General features: G+C 38.7%; 1 protein-coding gene and 1 pseudogene across 1 annotated transcript; one reads left to right on the plus strand and one right to left on the minus strand.

The window, feature by feature from the left end:
- Positions 1-8,042: 8,042 nt before the first annotated feature.
- Positions 8,043-9,017, minus strand: LOC148108715 (olfactory receptor 6C2-like). The gene has a single exon (XM_087869123.1). The coding sequence runs from the start codon at positions 8,988-8,990 to the stop codon at positions 8,043-8,045; it is 948 nt and encodes a 315-aa protein (XP_087725249.1). The 5' UTR covers positions 8,991-9,017.
- A 5,876-nt stretch (positions 9,018-14,893) lies between these two features.
- Positions 14,894-15,697, plus strand: LOC123787316 (large ribosomal subunit protein eL8 pseudogene; annotated as a pseudogene).
- The last annotated feature ends 5,590 nt before the right edge of the window (positions 15,698-21,287 follow it).

Below are 21,287 nucleotides of genomic sequence, written 5' to 3' on the forward strand. Positions count from 1 at the left end.
TCCTGGGTGGCCTAGTCAGTTAAGCGGCTGACTTTCACTCAGTTCACTATCCCCGGAGTCCTGGGATTGAGCCCCACATGGGGCTCCTTGCTCAGCAGAGTCTCTGCTTCTGCCCTGCCTGGCACTCCCCTTGCTTATGTTTGCTCTCTCCCTCTCTGTCAAATAAATAAAATCTTTTAAAAACTAAAATTTAATTTGACTTAATTCAATTTAAATTTAAATTATTTCTTAAAAAGAATCAAAAGAAACAGTTTTAGCTACTAACATTCTCAGGATAACATTAGAGCCGTGCTAGAGCGAGGAGACAATAAAAACAAGTGCTGCCACACTTCAGCACCATTTCCTCTATCCTCTCTCCCTAAAGCCCCAAAGATTATGGACTACGGATTACAAATTGAAACAGTATTCTCCCAATGCTGCTCCTTGCAAAATGTTTAAAACAGAATTCATGGGGCACCTGGGTGGCTCAGTTGGTTAAGCGCCTGACTTGATTTGGGCTCAGGTCATGATCTTAGGGTCATGAGATCAAGTCCCATGTCCAGCTCCATGGCAGGTGTGGAGCCTAAGATTCTCTCTCTCTCTCTTCCTTGCCCCTCCCCTACCTTGGGCGTGTATGCACACGCACGCTTTCTCTATCTCTTTTTCTCACAAATAAATAAAAAGAAAAGAAAATTCAAAAGAAAAAAAGTATTTTTTAAGATGACAGTTTAGGAAGGAACAGTTCTATAATGACTTGGGCTATCTGGCCTGAGGATCGTCCTTGTCATTCCTTTAAGTTATCCAGAAGGTCACAAACCAGGGCTTAAGCTTCTGTTCATATGCATCACTAGACAGTAGAGCTAATGCTATACAGAGGTCATGAGTTCAGAAGCCAAAACAACCACCCATCTTAGGAATATATCCACTGAGAGAGAGGGGCAAGATTACACACCAGATAACATATGATGCAAAGATGAATTACTGGAACAGAAGCAGCAAGAATTTAAAATAAGTATAATTTGGGACGTCTGGGGAGCTTAGTTGGGTAAGCATCTGCCTTTGGCTCAGGTCATGATCTCAGGGTCCTGGGATCAAGCCCAAGCCCCATGTCAGGTTCCTTGCTCGGCAGGGAGTCTGCTTCTCTGTCTCCTTCTGCCCTTCCCCGCACTCGTGCTCTCTCTTCCTTGCGCTCTCTCTCTTTCAAATAAATAAAATCTTAAAAAAAATAAAATAAGTATAATTTCCTAAAAAAGATAAGAATGATATTGGCAAAATGAAGGACAAAACATTATAAAAATAACCAGGTAAAAATAGTGCTGGAAACCACAATAAATGAAATAAAGAATAAAACAATGAGGCTAATATTGGAGAGATAAAACCAAAACAAAAATGGTGAGCTGGATCAGCTCTGATGTGGTCTCCCATAAAGCAACAGAAAACAATAAGGAGATTAGACATAGAAATAGGTAGTTAGATATATAGGCACCAAAAGACAAGTGCAGATACCAAAATAAAAATATATAATGAGAGTTACAGGTAAAGAGAAGGTGGGGAGAGAAGGCAATAATAACATATTTCGTATAATAGAGAAGGATGGATATTTCTAAGTATGCTGAAATGGGATTGATAAAGAAAACATACACCTTAAGAAATAAGACATTTAAATATGATGGTAAACTAGAAGAACACCTCAAACAGCTTGCCACACAAAGAACAAATATGAAAGCACTTAAAAGAAATACTCAAATAAGAGGATAAATAAACCCAGAAGGATGATGCAAATAATATGAAACATAAAAATGATAATATAATTTATATTAATCATATAAAGTACATTATTATCTTTTTATTTTTTATTATGTTCATTTAGCCAGCGTATAGTACATCATTAGTTTTTGATGTAGTGTTCAACGATTCGTTAGTTGTGTATAACACCCAGGGCCCAAGACCTATAAAGAACTTACCAAACTCAACACCCAAAAAACATTTTTATCTTTTTAGAAAGTATTAGTCAAAGAATAAAAGAAAGAAAATCTATATGCATAACCAGAACTAAAATTCTAGAAAACATGTACATGATGGGTTGTGAAGATAGACCAAAATAACATACAGAAAGATAATATACTTGTTATGATCCAAAGAAATAGAATTGTATATGTTTAAGGATTCAATAGATGGAGGGGCGCCTGGGTGGCTCAGTCGTTAAGCGTCTGCCTTCGGCTCAGGGCGTGATCCCAGAGTCCTGGGATCGAGCCCCACATCGGGCTCCTCCGCTGGGAGCCTGCGTCTTCCTCTCCCACTCCCCTGCTGTGTTCCCTCTCTCGCTGGCTGTCTATCTCTGTCAAATAAAGAAATAAAATCTTTAAAAAAATAAAAGAAATCAATAGATGGAAATGAACACAGATGAATCTTAAAATATCCATGCTAAGAATGAAGTAGAATTTATAACTTTTAATCAACAAACTAAGAAGTATCCCTCCATCCCTCTAATGAGAGATAGGAAATAGTTGAAAAGTAATAACAAAATAAATGGAATAAGAACAAGATGGCAGAAATCAGTCTTACTATAATAGTAATTATAAAAAGAATACATCAGTGAACCCCATGATGAAAAAGATACAGATCCTCAAACTGGATTACAAACAAAAATAAATAAATGCAGCAATGTGTTGTATATAAGAGACACACTTAAAGTGACAGGATATTAAAAAGTTGAAAATAAAATGAATAAGTGACCATCATTTACATGGCAGAATAGGTTTTCTTTTTTTTTTAAGATTTTATTTATTTATTTATTTGACAGAGAGAGACAGCCAGCGAGAGGGAACACAGCAGGGGGAGTGGGAGAGGAAGAAGCAGGCTCCCAGCAGAGGAGCCTGATGTGGGGCTCGATCCCAGAACGCTGGGATCGCGCCCTGAGCCAAAGGCAGACGCTTAACGACTGCGCCACCCAGGCGCCCCCAGAATAGGTTTTCTACCATCTTCCCCCTACCAAAGAATATCAAGTTTGAAAATCACCACAGAAAAGAGTACCTTTGTGGAAGTCTGAAAGTCCAGTGGGGAAATGCCAGCTGACTATTGAAGGGGAAAAAAAATCTGAGATTGAAAGCACTGAAGAAAGGAGAAGGAATAGTTCCACTTTGGCCATATCATCCCTCCCCCAAAGGGGGCACACCTCAATGCCAAAAGAGACCTGGTAGGCCCATAATTTTTCATATGGAGGAACATAGGACTGCATGAATGAGCACCCAGCTCCCCCATCTGTGTGAGAATTGCCAGAGAGGCACATTTCTTTCTCACCCCATCCAGAACACTGACTCATAAACTGCATGACTGAGGATCAGTGAACAGCTTGGGCTCAGAATGGAACGTGTGGGAGCAATATGGATTCTACTAACCACTTTGAGGACTCATGAGGAACCCCACCCTGGAGAGCTGGGGATGCCTCACCTTCAGATCCCCTCAACTGATCCATGGGCATCCCAAATGCTTTACAAGCTTCAACCACACACCTTCGCACTTTGTGGCCAGCTCCCAGTGTGTGCCCCTAAGAGTAGTAAGAATGAGCCTTTGCAAATGGCTACTCAGCACATGCAGAAATCTGGCCTAACCTTACAGGATGGGGACAAAACACACAAGCTTGGAGGGGTGGAAAAAAACTGCCAACCAAGAAAAGTTGTCCTTCAGAAATGAAGGAGAGATAAGGACGTTACCTTATAGCAAGACTAAATCATGAAGAAATAGAAAACATGAACAGACCAATAACTAGTAAAGAGATTGAACTGGTAATCAAAACTTTCCCAACAAAGATATGCTAAATTTAAAGACAAATCATAATTAAGTGATGTGTTATCAGATAAATTATAAAGTAGTGGTAAAATTAAAATAAGCAGGAAGATAATAGACAAAAATACCTATAATATTAATTATAAGACTGCTATTTTACCAAGAATATAAATTTTACTTTAATATATTCTGGTAACTATGAGTAAGAATTAGAAATAGCACTACAGTTCTACAGAAAAAGCTAGAGGTTAATATTAAAGTTCCAGAAAATTGCTTAAAAAAAGACATTTTAATCAAAATGCAAAATGTCCTTCCTATTTGTATTCTAAGGCAGTTGTTCGCTTGAATGTAACCAATGTATGAAATGGGGTTAGAGATAAAGTGTTATTTTGGCACTGTATTTTTATAAAAGCCAATATTTCCTACCATATACCCCTAAGGAGAAACCTGGACGTCATTCATCATCATGAATAAATGACAGGTAAACACGCTCTAAATAACAACAAACAAACAAACAAAGAAGACCCACGGGCTGAGTGTAGGCAGCCCATGAAATCATTTGCATGATTTTCTTCAGCGCTCGTTTTCCCAGGTTTTTAATCAATACAGTAATTTCTTTCACCCCTCCTGTCCCTCACTGACTCAACATTAACTACATAGCTGTACCAAAGAGGTTCATGAGGCTCCCAGTGTGTGCATTTATCCCAACACCACTCTCCCACTAGTAGGGCAGTTTCTCCTTGGGAACATCCCATCCAAACAGTAGAAATATTGTACATACGTAAGACATCTACTTCCAAAATACATTCAGCAGCATCAGTGACAACTACTTGGACATATGAAATGTTCATCAAATATTTTGACTATCAGCCTATTGCTAGATGGCTTAATGACAAAATATACAAATGTCAACTGTGGATGGTCTGAAATGTCAATACAATGACAGTTCAATTTCAAGGGTGAGACAATTGTTGACTGATTATCCTAAATCATGCAACTTCACTTCTACCACACTCTCACAATCTAAAGCAAGTCAGAGGTCCAGCCAAGTTAAAGGGGAGAAGAATTTACATCCCTGGATGGAGAAATTGACATTGAAGAATTTGAAACAGTCTTTAATCCACCATAGCCGTGAATCTGAAAATGCCTCTAAGCTCAAAAATAGCTACATACAATCAGCTCATCCTTCAATATTTCTACTTTTTCCAGAATCTTGGGCCTTCTGATCCTCATGGTTTGCGCAGCAATCTGATGACTTTAATCCAGTGATTGGGTGCTCTATTTGGCTTTTTCAGTTGTTCTGTGAACAATTACTCAGAGGCAGAAATGTATCAATAATTGTTAAAGCTTATATTAAAATACCTCTCTGTACTGCTAAGGGTTTTGCCAGTTGTTTTTATCATGATTTTAATACATTCAGGTAGGAAGGAACAAGGAATTTTATTATATTCTTATATTAGATTCCAACTCCTGACCTCACTCCACATCTACAAACTGGTCCTTGGCATTCTATTATAAGCAAGAGCACTCCCTTCTCTTCAACTTAGAATTGCTCCATTGATTGCTTATGTATATGGATTCATGAACTTCTAATTTTCAACAGCTGAGAGCTCATTGCTGTACTTCATAATTATGGTGCTCAAACTGCCCCACATTTTGTCTCTTGTATGAGTTCCTCATATATTTTCAGCGATCCATTCTGGGAGAGGAATAGTAATACCACAGTCTGAGCAGATGAGACTGGATCTTCTGAGTTCAAACAACTGGACATCATCTATGTAATGAAAACTCTGGACATCAGAGGGCAGAGGCACTCACCATAAATCTTGACCCACCCACTGCTTGCAAATGGAGTTTGTCTCATTAGCACGTCTCTACCTATGACAGAGAACTGCACAGTGCAATGTCTTTGACACTTTACGAGCATACACAGGACAAGAAGGAACACATCAATTTCATTATGCATACAATAATGAAAGTTACAATGAGTGTATACTGAATCAGTGAGAGGCTTCATGCATAAGGTCACTTGAACCTTTTTTGTCACTGTGAGTATTGCCTAATTTTATCAGTTGAATTCAGGCACTCTTTTTCTCTAAAACAGACCAACGTGTTTTAGCACTTGTGCACTATGGTTTATAACAGCTGCCAGAAAGTCGTGGCATCCCCAGCTGGGAGCTCAGAAAGTACAGGAGATGGGAAAGGATACCCAGGGAGCATGGAAATGGCCAGACCGGCAGAAAGGTTTTCTTTTCTTTCACTTTTCTCCCCAGGGTCAGTGCCACCTCCTCCTCTACACATCTCTCACTGTCAGGAAAGCCCTGGAGCTCAGGGGCTCTTTCATTTTGCCCCTACACATGCCATCATGGCTTTGCCCCACAGCACTGAAAATGTTCTGCCAACCTCCACCCAATGCTTCCTTCCCCAAAGGATTGGGGAAGGTGAAACTTGGTTCCTTGTAGCAAACAGATTTATAAAAATGTCTATCTCTTCTCTTCCCCAAAGTTTCCCAGCATACTTGGCCCTTTTATTTAAAGCAGCTGAGATCAAGAAAGAAAAATCCTTCATTGACAGTGAACAGCCTTTCACCCAGGGGTGGCCTAGAATGTGATTAATCTTCAGCCTATACCTACTGACGAGACCAACCTTCCAATGATTCGGAACACTCATAATCCCCAAAAACAGAGGATAGAGCTCTAGACAATGGAGAGATGGTAATGAAGAAAAAGTAGTTACACTTGTGGAAAGCATAGCATAACATACACAGATGCTGAATCACTACACTGTACACCTGACACTAATACAATGTTGTGTGTCAACTATACTCAAACAACAAAAAATTTTAATAAAAAATAAAAGGCTAACACTTTTCCTACACCCTATTTCAGTTAAAAATTGCTGTGTAACAAGTCACCCCAAATCTTTGCATCTTAAAACATAAATTTATTATTGTCCATGATTCTAGAGGCTGACTGGGATCAGGTGGGTGGTTCTCACTTGGTTCCATCATTTAGTTGCAATCAGATAGTAATTGGCATTGGATGATAAGAAGGCTGGTGTGGAGTTTATCTAAGATGGCTTCTTCAATCCTGTGTCTGACGCCACAGCTGGAATGGCTGGAAGAGATGGGCTGACCAGGCATCTCTCTATGGTCTCTCCATGGGGCTAGCTTAGGCTTCTTCACTGCATGGCAATATCAAGGTATTCAAACTTTTCACATGGCACCTGGATTCCCCCAGGGCATGTGTTCCAAAAAAAGAAGCTTCTCGTGCAACTTCCCTTATACCACATTCTCATGATCAAAAGCAAGTTACTGACCCAGCCAAGTGAAAAAAGAGAGGAAGGAATTTATATCCTGTAATGGAGAAAATGACATTGATCCACTACAAATGATGTAATCCACCACAGCCATGAATCTGAAAATGCCTCTAAGGGCAGAATTAACTACATACAATCAGTTCAAGCTTCAAAAGTTCTACCTTTTGCAGTCTTTGCTCTCTGATCTTCATTAGTTCATCAGCAATCTGATGCTTTAAGCCAATGCTTTTGGTGTTGTACCTGGCTTTCCTGGGAGTTCTTAGAACAATTACTGGTGGAGGAAGAAATCAATCGATAAACTCTAACAACTGGAAAATTACACTTCTTTGTATTGTTGGGGTTTTGCCAGTTGTTTTGTCATCATCTTCAATACATTCACATAGAAAAGGAAAGGGAATATAATTATATTCCTAATTTTGTACACATGCACATACTGTTTATTTTGAGATGGCATTGACAAGGCTGAAGTGAAGATAAAGGCTGCTTTACATCCTGAAAATCAGCATAGTTATCCCCTTGAAGAGGGAAGACACTTCAAAACAGATTGCAGTGCAAGGAGGGGAAAGCAGTAACATGTCCAGAATAGTTTTGACATGAAAAACTAATAACTAATGAACATTAAAGATGACTTAAGTCGAGCTGATTGAATTCAGGTTAGAAGGAGATATAATGGGTTGTAAAGAAGTAAAGAAGTGCCCATTTCATAATACTGGGTCCTTCAGCACTCTTTATTAGATGTTCTTCCAAACTTTCTTTAATGCCTGTCAAAACTTGCCATTCTCAATGGCTTCAATTTCAATCCATATTCTGAGCATATATCTTTTATTTTTTTATGTAGTAATATTTTTATTATATTATTTTAGTCACCATACAGTATATCCCTAGTTTTTGATGTAAAGTTCCACGATTCATTACTTGCATATATGAGGATATATCTTTTAATTTGAGTTCCCGGTCTACTATTTCTTTGAATGAAATACGAATCTTTTGAGAACATCACGGAGAGACTGCTTTACTTGTTTATTTCTCAGGGTATAAATGAAGGGGTTCAACATAGGGGCAACAGATATAGTGAGTAGAGAAACTGCCTTATTAATGGCCACTTCATCCTTAGCTGAAGGCTTGATATACATAAATATGCAGCTGCCATAGGTCATGGAAACCACAATCATGTGGGAAGAACAGGTGGAAAAGGCTTTTTTCCTTTGCTGGACAGAGGGTAATCTTAGAATTGTCCTAATGATGTATATGTATGACAGAACTATACACACAAGGGTCATTATGAAGGTCAACACAGCACAGATGACAACCAGCTGTTCTATGAACCAAGTATCTGAACATGAATTCTTCAGTATTGGAGAAGCATCACAATAAAAATGGTCAATAACAGAGTCACAGAATTCCAGGTGGAGACTCAAACCAAGGAGTGGAATGATAATCAATAAGCCAGATACCCAACAACAGAGGATGAGATCCCTGCAGACTCTACTGCTCATGATGGTCACGTAATGCAGGGGTTTGCAGATGGCCACGTAGCGGTCGTAGGACATCACGGCCAGGAGAAAAAATTCTGTAGCTCCAAAGAGGACAATAAAAAAGATTTGGCTGAAGCAAGCCTTGACGGTGATGGTTCTGTCCCCACTTGATATGATGTACAGGTATGGGGGGACACAGGCAGTTGTGAATGAGATTTCTAAGAAAGAGAAATTTTGAAGAAAAAAATACATAGCTGTTTTTAAATGAGAATCCACCAAGGTGAGAGAAATTATGGTCAGATTCCCAATTACACTTAATATATATGTGATAAACAGAAAGATAAAAACCAAAATCTCTAGCTGTGGGTCATCTGTCAAACCCAGTAAGATGAACGTTGTTACTGCTGAATGGTTTCTCATCACTGGCTTCATACCACTGCCCAATCTTCACGTAAAAGTCACAGAAAATGGATCTGAGGAGCAATGTCAAAATATGACAGGATCAATAGTGACTATAAACAACAATTAAACCTAGTCGCATGCTGTGCCTGGTATAACCGGAAAACTGGTCTTTCATGAGGTGATGACCTCAGCCCCACTGAAGGTACCACAGGGAAGCAAACCCAGTTTGTCCAGTTTCAAAACCTATATTTGTCATCTACTACATGAACTACGTTGGACAAGTCATTTAACCAATCTGTGCTCCCAATTTCCTCCTCTGTAAGATGGGGTAATGATAATACTGCATCTTCGAGTTACTATGGGGTCTAAATGAGATAAACCAGGTACATGCTTATAATAGTACCAAGGAAATAATAAGCAGTGTACAGATACTACTTTTTTATTTTCTGAAGCCAATCTCTGATCACCTCAAGAAGACATTTCGCTCTTCAGGTAGCAGCTCTCCCTCTCTGTTTTTCACACCATTAATTTCTTCCCCTTTCTAGATTAATATCACCAGCACACAAATGTGCTCTGGTATGCCCTTATATAATTACTTTAAGTCCTTTCCATTAGGGAGTGACATTTCCACCATATACTTTTAATACAGTTTCATATAGTTGTTGTGTAGTTTTGCCTTTTGTGAAGATTTTAATATGAATACTCAAAACAAAATCAACTTAAGTCAATGAAGACAGGAAGGAGGACCTACAACTGAAACCTGAATTGAAAAAAATCAACAAATTTTAATCTCAAATGAATACCATAACCATACCAGTGGGGAAAAGAAAGGACTAATGCAAGTTCCGATGAATACATACAACTGTATTGTCTCAGTCTTAGTCTGAAAAGAGGATAGGAAGAAATGTGAACAAATCCGGAACTCTTTTTAGTACACTTGTTTTTTCTAGTAGTATGGATGAAACCGTGCTGAAACTATTTTAGATTTATTATAGGACTGAGTAATGAGAACATGCTGATTGTCAGAGTTTTCAACAAGGAATTAGAAAGATACTAATATGGATTGGGGAAAAGGCAAAAAAGAATCCTAAATGGATGGACTGGAATGGGAGGTTTCGTATATAAAGATATATATACATTTTTATATATGCTTATGTGAATGTGCCCATGTATATTTGTATACTGTATTATACATGTATATGCTTGCTTGTATTTTTTAGCCCACTAAAATGGCTAAGTAAAAAGATACCCCAATAGCACTGAGCTCATTCTAGAGCCCCAAAATGAAATGAACCAGTGTCCCCTTAAAAAATGGCTGATTCAGGACTGATTCAGGACTGAAACAGAGTAAGTACAGGTGAGCATGCAACATCTTGCTATGCCAAAAGTAAGGAAATCCTCAAACAATGGGGTTTGTAACAAGGTCCACTGAAACCAGCTTGATGGAGGTCTCACTGACAAAATGTGTGACAATTTGAGCACCATAATTAGTAAGTACAGCAATGAATTATAAGCATTGAAAACTAAGAATTTATGAGTCCAAACATATAAGCAGTCAATGGATCACGTATAAATTGATAGGAAGGGAGAACTCTTGTTCACAGTAGAATGCCAAGGACCACCCAGTAGCTGTGGAGCAAGAGCTTGAGTTGGAAATCAGATTTTGGCAATCACTACAACAATGACTGAATCAGGCAAAAACCATCGAGAGATGCAAAATCAGGGGGAAAGTTTTGTTGAGGAATAGAAAACTTGTATGTTCTTTAAGTGTATTCATATAATTGCTTATTAGTTACCAAAAAAACATAATGACTACACAATGGAGAAATTGGACAACTTGACCTGGTGATCAGATGTGTCACCCTGAAAATAACCATACCATCTATATAGTACTCTAGCTGAGAATGAATAACTTGAATTGAATCAGGAGAAAACATCAGGGAAACCAAACTGAAAAATTCCTTTGAAAACGGAAGGAAACTATATTCTACAAAAATGTGCACCTCAAAAAAAAAAATAAAATATACGGGCTGTGGAAATATTAAAAACAAAGAAAGCTAAAGAATCATAAAAATTAAATGCAATGCCTTAAGGAAAACAAAAGCAAAAATGAACTTTGGGACTTCATCAAGATAAAAAGCTTCTGCACAGCCAAGGAAATAGTCAACAACACAAAGAGGCAACCCACAGAATGGCAGAAGATATTTGCAAATGACACTATAGATAAAGGGCTGGTATCAAAGATCTATAAAGAACTTCTCAAACTCAATACCCAAGAAACAAATAATCAAATCAAAAAATGGGCAGAAGATATGAACAGACACTTTTCCAAGGGAGACATACGAATGGCTAATAGACACATGAAAAAATGTTCAACATCATTATCCATCAGGGAAATTCAAATCAAAACCACATTGAGATACCACATTACACCAGTTAGAGTGGCAAAAATTGACAAGGTAGGAAACAACAAATGGTGGAGAGGATGTGGAGAAAGAGGATCCGATCCCTCTTACACTGTTGGTGAGAATGCAAGCTGGTACATCCACTTTGGAAAACAGTGTGGAGGTTCCTCAAAAAGTTAAAAATACAGCTACCTTATGATCCAGCAATTGCACTATTGTGTATTTACCCCAAAGATACAGGTGTAGTGAAAAGAGGGGCCATATGCACCCCAATGTTCATAGCAGCAATGTACACAACAGCCAAACTGTGGAAAGAGCCAAGATGCCCTTGAACAGACATAAGGATAAAGAAGATGTAGTCCATATATACAATGGAATATTACTCGGACATCAGAAAGGATGATTGCCCAACATTTGCATCAACATGGATGAAAATGGAGGAGATTATGCTAAGTGAAGTAAGTCAACCAGAAAAGACAATTATCATATGGTTTCACTTATTTGTGGAACATAAGGAATAGCAGGGAGGACATTAGGAGAAGGAAGGGAAAAATGAAGGGGAGGAAGGTGGGGGGGGGGAGATGAACCATGGGAGACTAGGGACTCCGGGAAACAAATTGAGGGTTTTAGAGGGGAAGCGGGTGGGGGGATGGGCTAGCCCAGTGATGGGTATTAAGGAGTGTACGTATTGCATGGAGCACTGGGTGTTATACACAAACAATGACTCATGGAACACTACATCAAAAACTAATGATGTACTGTATGGTGACTAACATAACATAATAATATTTTTTTTAAAAAAGGAAAATACTAAACGCATAAATAAAATAAATAAATAATAAATAAGTGCAATGCCTGACCTAATTTGGATAGTGTATAGAAGGGAGAAAAATTCAATCAAGGATATTATTGGTCAGGAACAAAGTTGAAGTACGGATGGCAAATTTGATAAAATTATTGTTTTGGTGTTAAATTCACTGAAGTCAATAACATTACTGTGGATTTGCAAGTAAAAATCTTATTCTTAAGACATCACACCAAAGTACATAGGGATACAATAGTAAAGGGCCATAATATCTGTATTTTAACCACAAATGTGTCTTAAAAAGTATTATGAAGAGAGACAGAGAGCAAATAATAAAGTAAATAGGATAAAAGATTAACAATGTGTGCCTTTGATATTCATGGGTTTTGGTACTACTCCTAATTGTGCAAGTTTTCTATAAACTTGAAATTATATCCAAATAAAATGTTAAAATTAAAGACAGGTCCTCACACTGTCTATTACTATTCATCTATCAGCTGAAAGAGAGGGAAAAATACACACACACACACACACACACACACACACACAGATGGCCCTTGAAAAACAGAGAGGTTAGAAGCACCAACACGCTGCACAGTCAAAAATCTATATATAACTTTTGACTTCCCCAAAATTTAACTACTTCTAACATACTGTTGACCAGAAGCCTTACCAATAATGGTCAATCGACACATATTTTGCATATTGTATGTATTATATACTGTACTGTTGCAATAAAGTAAGCTAGAGAAAAATGGTTAAGAAAATCATAAGGAAGAGAAAATTCAATTACAGTACTCTACTGTGTTTATCAAAAAAGAAAAAAACATCTCCACATAAGTGGACCCGCACAGTTCAGATCTGTGTTGTTTAAGGGGCAACTGCAGGGGCACCTGGGTGGCACAGCTGTTAAGCGTCTGCCTTCAGCTCAGGGCGTGATCCCGGCGTTCTGGGATCGAGCCCCGCATCAGGCTCCTCCGCTGTGAGCCTGCTTCTTCCTCTCCCACTCCCCCTGCTGTGTTCCCTCTCTCGCTGGCTGTCTCTCTCTCTGTCAAATAAATAAATAAATAAAATCTTTTTTTTTTAAAAAAAGGGGGGGCAACTGCAGCATCTTATTATACTGAAATACATTTCTAATCCAACAAAAGCTCACCAGCACCAACATACTAGACAAAACCCCCACATCTCTCTCTGAATTGATTTCTCTGTTTACCCTCTTGCCCCCACTCAGCTACTCTTGCCTACATGGCAGCTGGAGGGACTTTTTTTAAATGTAATTCGTCCACGTCCATCCCTAACTTAAAATGCAACAATAGCTTCCTATCATCCACAGAACAAAGCCTATGCCATAGCCTACCAGTCATTTATAATCCCCACTGTCTTTGACCACATCCTGGTTATCTGGCTTTCTCTCTGATCCTCAAGGCAGCCCTACTTTGGCTTCTGCATATGCTGAGCCGTCTGCCTACATTGTTCTTCTGTCAGGACACTCCCAGATACATCTTGTCACTGCGGGTTCAACTCAAATGTCATCTGCTTCTAGGACTTACCCCTGACCACCAAATTTGGTGAGACTCCCCACCACCTGTTCACTCTCATTTACACCTGCCTTTTTAAATGTCTTTCTAATAATCAACACATTCCAAAATTATGTCTTCCCCTCCCTTAAAACCAACCATAATATAAGTGCCACTTGGGAAAGGAACTTAAACATCTTATATTCTCCTTTATATCCAGCACTAAATATAGTGCCTGTCACAGAGCTTTGCATGACAAATTTTGATGAATTTACCCTTTCACAACCAGAATCATTTAAACAGATATATTAAATATAAATAAAGAAATGAATCTCTACAGTCGATTTTTCACATTAGTGAAAAAGGATGAGGATGTATTTTGGAGAAAGTGGGCAAAAGAGACCCTTTCATGAGATGCTTTTTGCCAACATCTATTAAATTATATTTTTAATGGACTGGTCATATCCACTCTGTTGAGGAAAAATGACCATATGTTCCAGATTTTTCCTCCATATTATTGATGTTCTCCTTAATATAATTTATACCTCATCAGTATATCTATCAATTTGGTAAGAAGACCAAAGGCCAACTACACAGTCACTCAGGGTCTGAACAAAAGCAACATAATTGTTGTCCTGAAACGCCTAATTGATTACATGATTTAGTCAACTCTTTGCTACCTTCAGTCAATGTTCTAGGTCTCTGTTCTGTAATACAGTAGCCATTAGCCACATATGATTTTTTTTTTAGCATTCAAGTGGCCTGGATACTTTTTTTTTTTAACTAGTTTCAGAAGTAGAATTTAATGATCTATCACTTGCATATAACACCCAGTGCTGATTACATCCAGAGCGCTCCTTAATGCCCATCACCCAATTATCCCTTCCCCCCACCAACCTCCCCTCCAGCAACCCACAGTTTGTTTCCTACCGTTCAGCATCTCTTATGGTTTGCCTCCCTCTCAATTTTCATCTTATTTTATTGTTCCTTCCCTCCCCCTACGTTAATCTGTTTTGTTTCTTAAATTCCACATATGACTGAAATCATATGGTATTTGTCCTTCTCTGACAAATTTCGCTTAGCATAATACCCTCTAGTTCCATCCACGTCATTAAAAATGGCAAGATTACATTCTTTTTGATTAGCCACATGTGAATTATTATCGAACACTTAAAATGTGGCTGGTCTGGCTCTCTCCTTCAGCCATCTAAGATGCCAAAAGGAAAGAAGGTGAAGGTAAACAAGGTGGCCCCAGCCCCTGCTATCATGAAGAAACAGGAAGCCAAGGGGTGGTCAATCCCCTGTTTGAGAAAAGGCCCAAGAATTTTGGCATCAGACAGGACATCTAGCCCAAAAGGGACTTCACCTGCTTTGTCAAATGCCTCCGTTACAACAGACTGCAGCAGCTAAGGGCTATTTTCTATAAACATCTAAAAGTACCTCCTGTGATTAACCAAGTCACCCAGCTCTTAGACCATCAAACAGCTATTCAACTGCTTAAGCTGGCCCACAAACACAGACAAGAGACAAAGCAAGAGAAGAAGCAGAGATGGTTGGCTCAGGCGGAGAGGAAAGCTGCCGGCAAAGGGGACGTCCCCACTGAGAGGTCGCCACTCCTTCAGGCTGGCGTTAATACCGTCACCACCTTGGTGGAAAACAAGAAGGCTCAGATGGTAGTGATTGCACATGCTATTGACCCCATCGAGCTGGTCGTCGTCCTGCCTGCCCTATGTCATAAGACGGGGGTTCCCTACTGCATTATCAAGGGGAAGGCCACGCTGCAGCATCTGGTCCACAGGAAGACCTGCACCACTGTCACCTTCATACAGGTTAACTCAGTGGACAAAAGAGCCCTGGGTAAGCAGGTGGAAGCTATCGGGACCAATGACTGACAGATGCGATGAAATCCACTGTCACTGGGGAGGCAACACCCTGGGTCCAAAGTCCATGGCTCTCATTGCCAAGTTGGAAAAGGCAAAGATTAAAGAACTGGCCACCAAACTGGGTTGAGTGAATGCTGTTGAATTTTCTGTACATAAAAGTAATAGAAGGTTATCTTTCAAAACAAAAAAAATGTAACTGGTCTGGATGACATATGCAGCAACTATAAAATATACATAACATTTAGAAGATTTAATAAGAAAACAATATAAAATATCTCACTAATAATTTTATTATGGATACACCCTGAAATTATAATATTCTGATATACTGAGATAGAGAAAATATATAATTAAAAATAATTTTGCTTGTTTCTTACACTTTTGTAAATGGTACTATTGGAAAATTTTGAATTGCAAATGTGGCTTACATTGTATTTATATTGGCTGAAGTTGTTATAATATTTCATGTCTTCTCCCACTAGAAAATAAAAAAAGGATCCCCATAAGACCCAATTAGTTTGGCATCTAAATACCTTTCTCTGGTTTTTTATTATTCCCAACAATTATCCCTAAAATGCATGTTTCCTGCATCAAGGATATGAAGCTTCCTTTACCTTTGTGAAATGAGTGAACAGTATCAGTTCCCACTAAGTAGAGATCCCCAATATAATGCCAAGGTTGCAGATATTATAACAAAGAGGTGCGTGGAGAGACATTAACCTGGGTTTATGAGACAGATCATTGGCAGATAGGTGATATTGGTGCTAAAATAGAAGATTTTTTTTAATTGAATCTTTACCATTGATAATTGAGATAAATGGAATAGATATGTAGACAGATACTTGATAGGAGAAACAGACAAACTGAGAGGCTTGTAGGCACCTGGAGACTTGTTTCTGTATGCCAATCAAACCACTGTACCTGGGAGGCTATCAATTTAATGATACATTAAATAAGTCCTGCCCACTTTGTCGATCTGATGAAGGTTCATTTGCTCCTTAGAATCTCAAAAATTCTCTTAATAAAATATCAAAAACAAAGTCTCAAAGAAGTATTTTAGGGGAGGCTGATCGGCTCAGTCAGTAGAGCATGCGACTCTTGGTTTCAGGGTCATGAGTTCAAGCCCCATGCTGGGCCTGGAACCTACTTTAAAAAAAGTTTTAAAAAGGGGGCTCCTGGGTGGCTCAGATCGTTAGGTGTCTGCCTTTGGCTCGTGATCAGCTCCAGTCATGATCTCCGGTCCTGGGATCAGGCTCCCAGCTCCTCAGGAGGCCTGTTTCTCCCTCTGCCTCTCCTCCTGCTTGTTCTCTCTCGCTCGCTCTCTCTCTAATGAATAAATAAAATCTGTTTTAGAATGTAAAAAAAAAAGGATTTTATTTTCTCTCCCAGATTAAAATACGTAGTGAAACATATTATATAGAGCAAAGCAGAAATATCCTCCCCACCCCTTACAAACACAACAGTACCTGACACGTAACAGACCCAGTACTGACCTTTGACATGCTTCATTGTCTCACTCGGAAGCCGCACCTCAAGTGACAGACGTGACTTCAGCTGAGCAACAATCCAGCAGTAGCAGCATCGAAGTGCATCTCTGGGCCCTTAGGAACCCGTCCTCACTGTGAATATACACACGGTTGCTGGGTTACAAGATAACCATCCTATTTGTAAATGAGGAACTATTTCTGCGCACTCTGAGTAATGAAAGGGAAGATAACTAAGTTCGAGGAGTAAAGGGAAGTTAAGCAGCCTCTCTAGGTTTTCAAAAATGGGTGTTCTCATCTTCTACAGGGGCAAACAGATTTTTAAATTAAAGATCCGCCTTATCACTGGAGGAGATAATGCTTAGTGAAATAAGTCAAGCAGAGAAAGACAACTATCATATGATTTCTCTCATCTATGGAACATAAGAACTAGAATGATCAGTAGGGGAAGAAAGGGATAAAGAAAGGGGGGGTAATCAGAAGGGGGAATGAAACATGAGAGACTATGGACTATGAGAAACAAACTGAGGGCTACAGAGGGGAGGGGGGTGGGGGAATGGGATAGACCGGTGATGGGTAGTAAGGAGGGCACATATTGCATGGTGCACTGGGTGTTATACACAACTAATGAATCATCGAGACTTACATCGAAAACCGGGGATGTACTGTATGGTGACTAACATAATATAATAAAAAATCATTATTAATAAAAAAAAAAAAAGAATGAAAAAAAAAAATAAAAATAATTCCCTTATCCAACAGTAAAAAAAAAAAAATAAATAAAGATCCGCCTTATTACCTTCTTCAAATACGGTGCATAGAAAAAAACTCCATAAAAAGGTCTCTGGGGGCCCTGAATCAAAAGCCTCTGATGAATCTAAAATATAATTTATTTTGGCAAAAAAATCCCAACCCAAGCACCAATGGGGTTAATACACTTGGAGAGAAAAAGATGTAATAAGAGCAACCAACTCGATCCAGGCATAGAAAAATGAGATTCTAATTACAAATCAGAACCTATGCTACATCATTTATTCACACGTGTTGTAAGCAGTGAGATGCGTTAGGCAATAGTCTTTCCATATAAAATTACGTGCACATGCATATTTAATATAGAAGATTCAAAAGTAGATACGAAATATTAAAAAAAATCATAGAACCTCTAATGCCCAAAAATAAACATTATTATTTTGGTGTTTGTCCTTCAAAATGTTATCCATGTTCATATACGTACATATATTTTAAGTATAATATTACACAGCATTTTAACTTACATTTTTACCTTAAAATGTACAGTAAATATCTTTCTTTCTTCAAGATTTTTTTTTAAGATTTTATTTATTTGTCAGAGAGAGCACGAGCAGGGGGAGGGGCAGAGGGAGAAGCAGGCTCCCCGCTGAGCAGGGAGCCCAATAGGACCCTGGGATTATGGACTTGAACTGAAGGCAGATGCTTAACCAACTGAGCCACCCAGGCACCCAGTAAATATCTTTCTATTTAAGAAAAAAAAAAAAGATGCATAGGCCAGTATTTATTTCACTATGCTCTTTGCTGTAGATTTTCCTTACTCATGCTAAGGAAGTACCTTTCCATTAATAATTTCCTAATATTTTTTTAAATAATTGATGAATGGATATTGATTTTCACCAATGCCCATTCTATATCTATGGAGATCATAACATGTTTCTCTTTTAATTCAGTTAAAGTGCTGAAAAATAAATAGATTTTTCTAATATTAAACGAACTCATTTCTGAGATGAATACACTTCGGCTGAACTGTATTATACTTACATTACTGATTTGGTTTACTGATATTTTCTTTAAGATTCCTATACCTGTGTTTTTGAGTGAGAATCCTCTGTAATTTCCTATTCTTGATAGCCCTTGTCCGGCTTCGGTATTAATGCTACAGTGTATTGAGGATACATCTTCTATTCTCTGAAAGAGTTTGTGTAGTAATTCCTTTTTAAATGATTGGTAGAATTTTTATTTCAACCATACAAGCTGGAAGTGTTTGGTGAGATTTTTGACCACTTATTCATTCCTTTAATGGTTACAAGAAAATTTTCCCATTTTTAAATCAGTGTTAAGAGTGTAGTAGGCCCCAAGTCTCAGAGATACAAAACAGGGATCTGATACAGGCCCTCAGACCTCAGGCTGGGGAAGGAAGAGGAGGGTAGAGCTGCAGGGTTACCAGACTGCTGAGCTGGGAGCAGAGACCTGCACAGCGGAGGAGAAGGGAGAGACGTGTGTCTCACGGGTGCCACCAAAGCCACGCATTGAGTGCCTTGGGGGGGAGGGGCTGCGGACAACAGAACTGGCTCTGTGTTGATAACCTTCAGAAAGGAGTCCACAGAAGGGGGAATGAACCATGACAGACTATGGACTCTGGGAAACAAACTGAGGGCTTCAGAGGGGAGGGGCGTGGAGAATGGGATAGGCTGTGATGGGTAGTAAGAAGGGCACATATTGCATGGTGCACTGGGTGTTATACGCAAATAATGAATCATCGAACTTTACATCAAAAACGAAGGATATACTGTATGGTGACTAACATAACGTAATAAAAAATTATTATAAAAAAAAAAAGAAAAAGAAAGAAAGGGGACCAACCCCGGATGCAGGCTCTTGCTTAAAGAGACAGCTCTCCTCCTCTGGAAAAGCACAGGAAGAGGAGGAGGGCAGCAAAGCCAGCAGACCACTCCACCTCCTATACTCCAGGCTTGTATTTTTGATCCATTATTTTTACATCCAATCTTTGAGGATTTTTTCAAGTTTTTAATTAACATTTTTTGGATGTATTGTACATACAGAATGGGGGGGAAAACTCAAAAATCTACAGCTTTAAGACTTTTCATTCAGGCCTCTCCAGTGTCCAATATGGTTTCTCTAGCCTTGTAAGACCACTAAAAGATCTGCTGTTTCCCTGGCAAATCATTTACTCTGGACCCTATTTTTGAATACCTACTGCTGTGTAACACATCACTCCACATTTTAGTGGATAAAACAACTGTTTATCACTTGCAGTTCTAGGAGTGGAAGGGATAGTTGGGTGGTTCTCACATGGGTCTTTCATTTAGTTGTAGTCAGTGGCGAGTGGATTTGGAGTCATGTGAAGGCTCATCAAAGCTGATGTCCAAGATGGCTTCTTCATCAGATGTCACCAAAGCTAAGATGGCTGAATGAGATGGGGACTGAGCAAGTATTTCTATGTAGCCCCTCTGCAAGTATCTCTCTCCTCACTGCATGGCAATCTCAGGGTATTCAAACTGCTCACCTAACACCTGGGTTCCCCAAAGCATCTGTTCCAAAAAAGAAGATGAAAGCTACAGGTCTCCAAAGACCTAATTTCTGAAGCGATATAACTTCACTTCTACCACATTTTCATGGTCAAAATCAAGTCATAAAGAGAGTCAAGATTAAAGGGGAGAGGAAAGAAGTATACCTTCTGATCCGGAAAGTAGCAAATAACGTGCAAGTATCTTTAATCCACCAGAGTCATGAATCTGAAAATGCCCTCAAGAGTTAAAGCAGCTATTTACAATTAGTTCATCCTTCCACAGTTCTTCCCTTTGCATAATCTCAGCCCCTCTGGTCCTCATTGTTTCAGCCACAATCTGATGTTTTCAAGTCAATGATTTTTGTGTTTTACCAGGCTTATTAGTTGGTTTTAGAACAATTACTCAGAAGAGAAAGCCTATCAATTATCATTAAAGACTATTTGGCTACATTTTTGTGTATGTAATGATTTTTTGCACATGTTTTAATAAGTTCAGATTAGAACAGGCAAAGATGATTATTAGAATTTTGTTCAACTGCACATATTTATTGTGAGGTAGCATTAACAAAGCAGAGTTGAAGGTGGAGGGAGCTTATGTGTCCTAAAAATCAATGTTCTTGTCGTCCTGAAAAGAGAAGATACTTTGAAAGAGGGAGTGTTGCAAGGAGGGAAAAGCAGTGACAGGATGGAATAGACTCAATGCACAAGACTAATGACTAATGTATTCCTGACAAAACTAAGAAGAGTTGATTGAAATGTAGATTAGGAAGACATAGAAGTTCCAGAAAAGGTAGAAATATCCACCTGCATAATGCTGGGCCCATCACAATTTTTCCTTAGACTTCCTTCTCAATTTTTTAAATTGTTCCTCAATATTATGAGAACTACACAACTCCCATAACTCAATTTCCACCTATATGCTGAATTGATAAATGGTTTGTAACATATGATTT

The sequence above is a fragment of the Ursus americanus genome, chromosome 17 (genome assembly GCF_024610735.1).
Source record: "Ursus americanus isolate L20-20 chromosome 17, mUrsAme1.1.p, whole genome shotgun sequence".
NCBI lineage: Eukaryota > Metazoa > Chordata > Mammalia > Carnivora > Ursidae > Ursus > Ursus americanus.

Coding starts and splice junctions, on each gene's coding strand:
- LOC148108715 (XM_087869123.1), bottom strand. CDS start 8,990: ATGAAGCCAGTGATGAGAAACCATTCAGCAGTAACAACGTTCATCTTA.